Below are 10445 nucleotides of genomic sequence, written 5' to 3'. Positions count from 1 at the left end.
GCGGTGGGGGGAGCCGGTAAAAAAAAAAAAAAAAAAAAAAAAAAAAAAAAAAAAAAATTTGTGTACTAGGTAGAAATTCAACAAATAAAAATTAGATGATATAAATATATATAAGAAAAACTTAAAATGTTTCCAAAAGATGCAAAGATTTGAATGAGAAAGCTAGAAAAAAATTGCTTTTCACCTTTGATAGTTAATTTCACTGGACACAGAACTTTTAAATAACTACACCAACTTCAGACAAACGCTCTGTTATGAAATTTGGCCAATGATTTCTTTCATTGAATCCCTGCCAGGTTTGGACGGGGCGTCCTGCTGGAGGCGGCGGGGGCCTGGGATTTGCTGGGGTGGGTGGCTGACACACACTTTACTTTTACAAACTGCTCAACTGTTTTCCCAAGGGGTTGCCGTTTCCCATCCCACTCCTGGCCATCTGGGATGGTCAGTCTCCAGTTTAGCCATCTACTAGGTGTGTGCTTGTGAGATAACAGCTCACAAAGTTTCCTCTTATAGTTTTCTCTTAACGTTTTCCCCAGAAGTTTTATCATTTTAACTCACATTTTGGTTTATGACGCATTTTGAGTTAATTTCTGTCCACGGTATGAAGTGCAGGCCAATGCTCACTTTCTCGCATGTGGTTGCTTCCTTGTCCGGTACCATTTGTGGATGAGATGCTCTGTCACCCACCGGAAGCCTCTGTACCTCATGCAAGCTGGCGGCCCCGAGTTTGTGGGTCTCTTTCTGGACCCTGTCCTGTCCCTCAGTCTCTGTGAGTCTCCATGTCAAGGCCACCCTGTCTTAACCATGGTGGCTTTATATCAGGTCGTGCTCGTCTTCTGACATTGTTCTGCTTTTTCAAAGCTGCTTTGAGCTATTCTAGATCTTTTGCATTTCCACATAAATTTTATACTCAGTTTGTCAATTCTTGAAACACTCCTGCTGGGACTTTGATTGAATCGCATTGAATGTACAGTTCAGTCTGGAGAAAACTGACATCTTAACAATATTGAGTCTTTTGATCCATGTTATTATCTTTGCTTTAAATAGCCAATTACCTTTTCAAGAGATTTACATATTTTTCCGTCTCCGTGTGACTCATGTGGCTCCCCTTGCTGGTCCTCCTCACTATTTGTGTGGATCCAGATTTCCGCCTGGCATCACTTTCCTTCTGCTTGAAAACAGTCCTTTAAAATTTCTTGTAGTGTAAGCCAGACTCTTTCAGATTTTGTATATTTTAATAAATACTTATTTTGCCTCTGATTTTCAAAGAGTGTAGATTTTTTAGGTTGATATAGTTTTTTTGTTTTTGTTTTTGTTTTTTCTTTTTCGGTACGCGGGCCTTTCACTGTTGTGGCCTCTCCCGTTGCGGAGCACAGGCTCCGGACGCGCAGGCTCAGCGGCCACGGCTCACGGGCCCAGCCGCTCCGCAGCATGTGGGATCTTCCCGGACCGGGGCACGAACCCACGTCGCCTGCATCGGCAGGCGGACTCTCAACCACTTGTGCCACCAGGGAAGCCCGGTTGATAGTTTTTTTAAATTTTATTTTAATATTTTAAGGATGTTGATCTTATGTCTTTTGGCTTGTATTATTTCCTACAAAAAGTCTGCTGTCATTCTTCTCTCTGTTCCTCAGTACATAATTTCCTGCTCTTTACAGACGATTAAATTTAGAATTTTGAGCCGTTATTTCTTAAAATATTTTTTTCTGTCCCCTCCTTTCTCTATTCTTCAGGGACTCCGATTACATATACATTAGTCTGCTTCAAGTCGTCCCAAGCTCACTGATGTTCCCTATATCCTCCTTAGTGTTTCTACTTTCTGTTTCATTTTGGATAGTTTGCATTACTATACCTTGGAAAGTTTGCTAATCTTTTTTTCTGAAATGTCTACTCTGCTTTATTTTTATGTAAACATTTTAACTTAGGTATAATTGACAGAAAAATTGTATATATTTAAGAAGTAAATGTGTAAAGTGTAAAAGCATATACATTGTGGAATGATTCCCATAATCAAATGAATTAATACATCCATCACCTCACATGGTTATTGTTTTCTTTTCTTTTTGGTGAGAATGCTTAAGATCTTTCTTACCAAATTTCAAGTATACTCTACAAAATTATGAACTATAGTCACCAAACTGTACATTAGATCCTCAAAACGTATTCATCTTAAAGGTAAAAGTTTGTCCCCTTTGATCAGCACCTCCCCACTTCCTGCACCCCCGGGCCCTGGCAACCACCATGCTATTCTGTTTCTCTGTCTGGCTTCTTTCACTGAGCGTAATACTCTCCATATTCATCCACACTGTCACAAATGGCAGGATGTCCTTTCTCATCGCTGAATAACACTGCATTACACACACACACACACACACACACACACACACACACACACACACAATTTTCTTTATCCATTCATCCATCAACAGACACCTAGGTTGTTTCCACATCTTGCTTTTGTGAATAATGCTGCAGTGAACATGGGGGTGTAGGTATCTCTTTGAGATCCTGATTTCATTTCCTTTGGACATACAAACAGAAGTGGGATTGCTCGATCATATAGTAGTTCTATTTTTAATTTTTTAAAGAACTTCCCTACTGTTTTCCATAATAGCTGTATCAATTTACATTCCCAAAAACAGAACACAAGGGTTCCCTTTCCTCCACATCCTCACCAACACTTGTTATCTCGTCTTTTTGATAACAGCCATTCTAACAGGTGTGGGGTGATACTCACTGAGGTTTTGATTTTATCTCCCTGATGATGTTGAGCACCTTTTCATGTACGATTTGAGTATCTTCTTTGAAAAAATGTCTATTCAGGTCCTTAGCCCATGTTTCCCATTGGATGATGATGATTTCCTACTGATGTATGAGTTCCCTATATATTTTAGATATTAAACCCTTATCAGATATATGGTTTGCAAATATTTTTCTCCTATGCCATAGGTTGCCTTTTCATTGTGTTGTTTCCTTTGCTGTGCAGACACTTTTTAGTTTGATGTAGTCCTACTTGTTTACTTTTGCTTTTGTTGTCATATTCAAAAAATCATTGCCCAGACCAATGTCAATAAGTTTTTGCCCTATGTATTTTTTTTTTCTTTTTTGCCCTATGTAACTCTATGGATAGGAGTTTTACAATTTCAGGTCTTAAGGTCTATAATCCATTTAATTTTTGTGAGTAGTGTAAGGTACGGGTCCAATTTCATTCATCTGCATGTGGCCATTCAGTTTTCCCAGCACCCTTTATTTAAGAGGCTGTCCTTTCCCCACAGCGTTTTCTTGTTGCCCTTGTCAAAGATTAGTTGACATTATGTGTGTGGCCTTATTTCTGGGCTCTCAATTCTGTTCCATTGGTCTGTGTGTCTGTTTTCGTATCAGTACCATATGTTTTGATTACTATAGCTTTGTGGTATAGTTGGAAATAAGGAAGTGTGATGCCTCCAGTTTTGTTCTTCTTTCTCAAGAGTGCTTTGGCTCTTCCGTGGTTCCATACAATTTTTTTTTTTCTATTTCTTGAGAAATGCCATTGGAATTGTGATAAGGATTGCATTGAATCTGTAGGTGATTTTGGGTAGTACAGACATTTTAACAATTTTCATTCTTGCAATCCAAGAACATGGGATATTTTTCCATTCTTTGTGTCTTCTTCAATTTCTTTCATCAATATCTTCTAGTTTTCAGTGCACAAGTCTTTCAATTCTTTGGTTAAATGTATTCTTAAGTCTTTTACTGTTTTTGATGCTATTGTAAATGGAATTGTTTTCGTAATTTCTCTCTCAGATAGTTCATTTTTAGTGAACAGAAACATAACCAATTTTTGGATGATGATTTTGAATCCTGCAACTTAACTGAATTTGCTCATTAGTTCTAATGGTTTTCGGTGGGGTCTTTAGAGTTTTCTCTGTATAAACAGGTTATGCCAAATGCAAACAGAGACACATTTACTTTTTCCTTTCTGATTTGGATGACTTATATATCTTTTTCTTGTCCGACTGTCGTGGCTAGAACTTCCAGTACTATGTTGCACAGAAGTGGCAAGAGTGGGCACCCTTGTTTTATTCTTGATATTAGAAGAAAAGCTTTTAGTCTTTCACCATTGAATATAATGTTAGCTGTGGGCTTGTCATATGTGGTCTTTGTTATGTGGAGGTACATTCCTTCTATATCTAATTTGTTGAGAGTTTTTATCATGACAGGATGTTGAATTTTGTCAAATGCTTTTCCTGCATCTATTAAGATGATAGTATATTTACCCTTCATTCTGTTAACGTGATATATCGCATTTATTGATTTGCCTACGTTAAACCATCCTTTCAACCTCAGGATAAATCTCACTGATCATGGTGTTTGATCTTTGCAATGTTCTGCTGAATTCAGTTTGCTAGTATTTTGTTGAGGATTTTTGCATCTGTGTTCATCTGGGATATTGGCCTGTAATTTTCTTTTCTTATAGTGTCTTTGTCTGGTTCGGTATCAGGGTAATGCTCACCCTGTAAGCTGAATTGGGGAGTGTTCCTTTCTCTTCCATTTTTTGGAAGAATTTTTGAAGGATTAGCATTAATTCTTCTTCAAATGTTTGGTAGAATTCACCAGTGAAGTCACCTTCTCCTTGTTTGGAGATTTTTTGATTACTGATACAATCTCCTTACTCACTGGTCTATTCAAATTTTCTATTTCTCCATGATTCAGTCTTGGTAGGTTGTATGCTTCTGGGAATTTATCCGTTTCTTATAGGTTACCCATCTTCCTGGCATATAACTGTTCACAGTAGTCTCTATGATTGTTTGTATTTCTGTGTTATCAGCTGTAATGTCTCCTCTTTCAGTTCTGATCCTGAGTCTTCTCTTTTTTTCCTAGTCTAGCTGTTTGTCAATTTTGTTTATTTTTTCAAAAAACCAGCTGTCAGTTTCAATGATCTTTTCTATTTGTTTTCTAGTCTCCATTTCATTTGTTTTTTGCTCTGATCTTTGTTATTTCCTTCCTTCTGCTAACTTTGGGCTTTGTTCTGTTTTTTTGTTTTTTGTTCCTTGAGGTATAAATACAGGTCATTTATTTGAAATCTTTCTTTTTTCTTATTGTAGGTGTTTTCGGCTATGAACTTCCCTCTTAGGACTGCTTTTGCTATATTCTATAAGTTTTGGTATGTTGTATTTCCATCGTCCTATGTTTCAAAATCTTTTTTTCCCTTTTGATATTTTCTTTGCTCAGGAGTATGTTGTTTAATTTCCATACTTTTGTGAATTTCTAGCTTTCCTCCTGTTGCTGATTTCTGGTTTCACACCACTGTGGTCAGAAAATCATCTTAAATTTGTTGAGACTTGTTTCATGATCTAACACAGGGGGCCCCAACCCTCGGTCCGTGGACCAGTACCAGTCCACAGCCTGTTAGGAACCAGGCCGCACAGCTGGAGGTGAGCGGCAGGCGAGCGAGCGAAGGGTCACCTGCCGCTCCCCAGCACTTGCGTTACCACCTGAACAAACCCCACCCACCATCCGTGGAAGAACTGTCTTCCTTGAAACTGGTCCCTGGTGCCCAAAAGGTTGGGTACCACTGATCTAATGTATGATCTGTCCTGGAGAATGTTCCATGTGTGCTTCAGAATGTGTATTTTCCTCCATTGAATGGAATGTTCTACAGATGTCTATTAGGCTCATTTTGTCTAAAGTGTAGTTCAAGCCCAATACATACTTATTGATCTTCTGTCTGGATGATCTATCCATGTTGAAAGTGGGGTATTAAAGATTCCTACTATTGTTGCATTGCTGTCTATTTCTGCTTTCAGATTTGTTAGTATTTGCTTAATATATTTAGGTGCTCCAATGTTGGATGCATATACATGCACAATTGTTATATTCTCTTGACAAATTGATCCATTTATCATTAATGATACTATTGATGCAAAACTGCAAAAATCACATCATCTCAACTGTATGAATTGCACTTAAAAAAGACTGAAAGGAAATTTACCAATACAACAATTTAGGCCCTCCTGGTGAGGGGCTTTTGAATTCCTTTCCGGTTTTTTTTTTTTTTTTTTTGCCTTTCATGTCCAGATCACAGTAAGTAGGGGTGGTGCACCCAGTCCCTGACCACCTACTTTGCTGTCCATCTTCTTCAAGTCTGAGAGGCAGTCAGAGGTGATCTCCCCACATTTCAAGATCAGAGAAAGATGAGCTAATTCAAAAAGCAAAAGAATTCTGGAAACAGAAACAAAACAGCATTGGGTCAATAGGAGACAACAAGAAACACCCACCTGTGGGTAGAAAAAGCCTTCAGCTGTCACTTAGGGGAGGCAGGAATAAAATGGAAGAGAAGAGAAATCCTATGGTGAGGGTCCCTAAGCCCAGCCCCCTCTGGCCCTGACACAGGATTTGGAGGGACTTCCACTGACTCAGGGCAAGTGCAGGTGCAGCGTGATGAGGGGCTGTGAGCCCTGGGCATCACCATTTGAGCCCTTGGTGGGGGGCAGGGGTGACAAGAGACAGACACACATTTCCTCGGGGCCGGCTCTTCCTATCCTGTGACCAGAGCATTCACAGTCACCAATTGCCAATCGTGGTCTTTGTGGAAATCAGCAGGTTGATGCTAAAACGTGCACGGAAATGCAAAGGACCTAGGCTATCCTAAGCAACTCTGAAAGCCAGAGGACTAAACTGCCTGATTTTAAGACTTAATATAAAACTGCAGGAATCAAGGCAATGGTTCTGGTGGGAGATGGGCCAGGCTTCTCAGCCTGACACCATCACGTCCTGATGAGGCAGTTCTCTGCTAGGTGGGGACCCGTCCTGCACACGGTGGAGTGTTTAGCAGCACCCCTGGTCACCAGCAACAGTGGCCACCAGCAGCATCCCCAGACATGCCAGCCTCCCTTGGGGATAAGCCAACACCTCCCTGCTCTTTCCGAGGCAGGCATCATAACCTGACTGTGGCCAGACCACACAGACTGCACTTGGTCAGCTCCTCTCAGGCCCGCAGTCTCACCCCCGCCTCCTTCTAGTGACCGTGACCCAGCTTCCGCCCACTCACAAGGAATGCGTCCAAGCCAGAGGAGCCCCGGCAATGCTCACCCTTGCCTTCACCTGATATGAAAACGGAAAGGTGCCCTGTGCTGACAGTGGTCACGGGACCCCCAGGAGAGGTAAACCCTCGGTCCCACTTGGTAGTCAGGTGCCATTTTTAGCTCTGGCCCCTTTACGTCCTCCTTTAAGTCCCCTGTGCCCCTTTTGGTGGCTCGGAGCACAGCTGCGGATACCTCTGGATTGTCGTCCACAGACCGTTCCTGCCTGTGTGTCAGTCCCCACAATGAACTTCCTAACTGCACTTTACAGAGCTGCCTGCTTTGTTTTTCAGTCTCAAAGACACTTCTCAGCCAGGAGAATATTATCCAACATCTCCACCTCCCAACACCCACCCCGGAAGCAAGCAGCCTGTCCGCTGTAATAGGCACCCTCCCTTCTCCCTTCACTGGCGTGGATGCGGGTCCCTGCCCTCTGCCCCAACCCGTGCAGCCTGGACCTCCAAGCGCCCTGGTGGGGCCTCCAGACCCACAGCCCCTCTGACCTCCCCGAGCTCCGGCCACCTGGGCCTGTTGTACAGGGAAGAAGGGAGAACCCACAAAGGGAGCCATCACTGATTTTCAGTGCTTGCTCGGTCTTAACCTCACAGAACTTTTATTTCTACCCAGAATTCTAGATACAGAAGCTCAGGTGGGGAGGGGTCAGCGGGCCCCTCACAGACGGCTGGAGCCTCAGGGCTGAGGAAGGACCTGACCCCACAGACAGCATCTCCAAGCGGCTGAGCCTGTGACCCAGGCCAGCAGGGGCCACCCCCCTCCCAGGTCTGGGGAGCAGCTGGGCTGAGCACTCGGGAAGCCACATCACAAGCCACCAGCCAGCCTCTTAGCCACCACGCAGTAAACTGGCAACCGTGAAGCCACAGACCCACAGGCGGGGTGGGGGAGAGGGGGCGTGTGGCAGGCGTGGGCACAGAGGCCAAGGGCAGGCGCGGGGGGCCAGGAGCAGGGGCGCAGCTGGCTCCATGCAGGCCACATGCCGGGGCTCCTGGGGGAGCCAGGTGAGCGCCCACCGACCGGGCTGCTGGGCCAGAAGCGTGGGGACTCCCTGACGGGTCTAAATGGAGCCTCTGGTCCAGGATGGTGGGGGATGAACGTCAGCTCAAATTATTCTTATCTTAAATAAAACACAGCTGGGGACTTGCCTGGTGGCGCAGTGGTTAGGAATCTGCCTGCCAATGCGGGGGACACGGGTTCGAGCCCTGGTCCGGGAAGATCCCACATGCTGTGGAGCAACTAAGCCTGTGCACCACAGCTACTGAAGCCCGCACGCCTAGAGCCCAGGCTCCGCGACAAGAGAAGCCACCGCAATGAGAAGCCCACGCGCAGCAACGAAGACCCAATGCAGCCAAAAATAAATAAATAAATTAAATAAAAATAAAACACACCTGTACATCAAAAATTGTTTTAAAAGACCTAAAAAGTAAACATACTGACACAATTGATAATTATACTGGAATTGGAGGGCTCAAATTTTGAAACAGAAAAAGCTTTTGCAAGTCCTTAGTAAAATGATTTTACAACCTACTTTTTAAAAACTGGGCAAAAGAAATCATTGGAAAATTAACGAGAGAAAAAAAATGTCCATAACTGTATGAAAATAAGTTCCACTTCACCAGCTGGGAGTGGAGCTGCAGTGGAGTCAGTGCAGTCCCAGGTGGCGGGGCAGGTGTCCTGGTGTCATGTGGTTCCCTCTGTCCCCATGGTTCCCCCTCTGGAACCTGCCAGGGCCCCTCAGGGAGGCTGTGCCCAGGCACGGGACCTGCTCTGAGTTAGAGCAACTCAGAAAACCTGATGAGAGAGCTGAACTGGGGGTACATTCCAGACCCTTGTTTCAGCCTCTGGCTCAACTACCAGTTCCCAGGAATCCGATCCAGGACTGAGCTCTGAGCAGTACTCCCAGGACTCAGGCAGCAGAGAGCTGACAACTGAACTGCTCAGGGAGAGGCACGCTCCTCTGCGGCTGAACTGTGAGGAGTCTATTCAGAAGGTGTAAGATGGTGTCATAACTTGAAAAGCACTTGTGATTAGAAGTCGAATTTGACCTTTAAAAAGTATGATGTGAAGTTTCATAACCCAAGTGCTGCCAAACAGTACACACCTCAGGACGTAAAAAGACTAGACAGAAATACACTGAAACCTCCACAATGCTTGATACTTGCTTGGGTAATGATGGTTATGTGTGTTTTTTTCCCCACATTTCCCTATAGTTACGAAATGCTGTACATAGATGTGAAACTGGAAAAACATAAACACTCACTTTTCCTCTCTGATTGAAGAAGTGCTCTGGTGATTGTAACAACTTAAACATTTATAGGTGTCCTTCAGAATTTTGTTGATATCTTCAGATAAATCATTTTTATCCAGTTTTCTAGAACACAGATTGATTTAATCAAATATTAAATAACCAAAAGATCCTGTCAGATTTCTTTAAATTACCCTAAAAAAATCTGAAGTCCATGAACTTGTGTCCTCACTGAACAGAAGGCCTCAGGTAACACCTTCTCCATTCTCCTGATGACCCCTCCCGCCCTCCTCCCTCACTGCCAGCCCAGGCTCTATCTCCCTCCATCACTAAGGACGGATCCCGAGGACACTGTGCACAGGCCCTGCACCCAGAACGAGTCCCACACCAAGAGCCCACCGAAAGGGAGGCTTGGCCCTTCCCATCTGCCCAGATCCAACCCAGACCAGCACCTGCCTCCCTCTGGACAGCTGTCCTCCTCACTCACACCGGGATCTTCTCACTCACACGCTGGAAATCTCCTCACGCACACACACCAGGATCTCCTCACACCCCGGGTTCTCTTCACTCACGTACACCGGGATCTCCTCACCACACACACCAGGTTCTCTACCATCTATTTCCCTCTCGCCACAGCAGGTCTCTACCTGGGTATAATCTCTCCCATGCACTCTCACCCAGTCCCATGAGGGTCTTGCCCACGACTACTCTCTTTTTGTTCAAGCTCATGGTCCGGTCTCAAGCTTCCTTTGGCAGGGCCAACTGAAGCATCTGACATGGCTGCTGTCCCTCTCTTCTAAAACCACCCTCCTCACTGCTGATGAGCTGCACTCACTCTGGCATCCTCCCCGGAGCCTCTCAGTAAAGGGCGGCAAGGCTGAGCCCGCCATCCAGCCTCACCGTCCCTGCACGTGTGCCCCCCACCCCGGCACAGAGACTAGTCGGCGCCTATCCCCCTTCCCAAAGCACTTACGCTTTTAGCACATTAATCTGGAAAGTGACAGACAGGCCAATAGAACTTCTCTTTTCTTGCTTTAACTGAAGCTCATCCATTAATTCATGTCGGACCTGTTATAAGGTGAAAACAGAATATTAACAGAGATTTAAGCAAATAATTAGGGAAA

The 10445-nt window shown here is 44.2% G+C and overlaps 1 protein-coding gene across 1 annotated transcript in view; it reads right to left on the bottom strand.

Annotated features, from left to right (window-relative positions):
* The window catches only part of CFAP46 (cilia and flagella associated protein 46), a 94217-nt gene that overhangs the window by 78748 nt on the left and 5024 nt on the right, over positions 1 to 10445 (bottom strand). Inside the window, exons 7-9 of the mRNA XM_007452012.1 lie at positions 10295 to 10389; positions 9337 to 9447; positions 6102 to 6201 (exon numbers count right to left, since the gene is read on the bottom strand). Coding sequence (XP_007452074.1) covers positions 6102 to 6201; positions 9337 to 9447; positions 10295 to 10389 — 306 coding nt within the window. The remainder of the gene's footprint in view (positions 1 to 6101; positions 6202 to 9336; positions 9448 to 10294; positions 10390 to 10445) is intronic.

This window comes from Lipotes vexillifer, unplaced genomic scaffold (assembly GCF_000442215.2).
Source record: "Lipotes vexillifer unplaced genomic scaffold, Lipotes_vexillifer_v1.1 scaffold1117, whole genome shotgun sequence".
Classification (NCBI taxonomy): Eukaryota; Metazoa; Chordata; class Mammalia; order Artiodactyla; family Lipotidae; genus Lipotes; species Lipotes vexillifer.
Note: the sequence above shows the minus strand (reverse complement) of the source record. Positions and strands in the feature narration are given on the sequence as shown.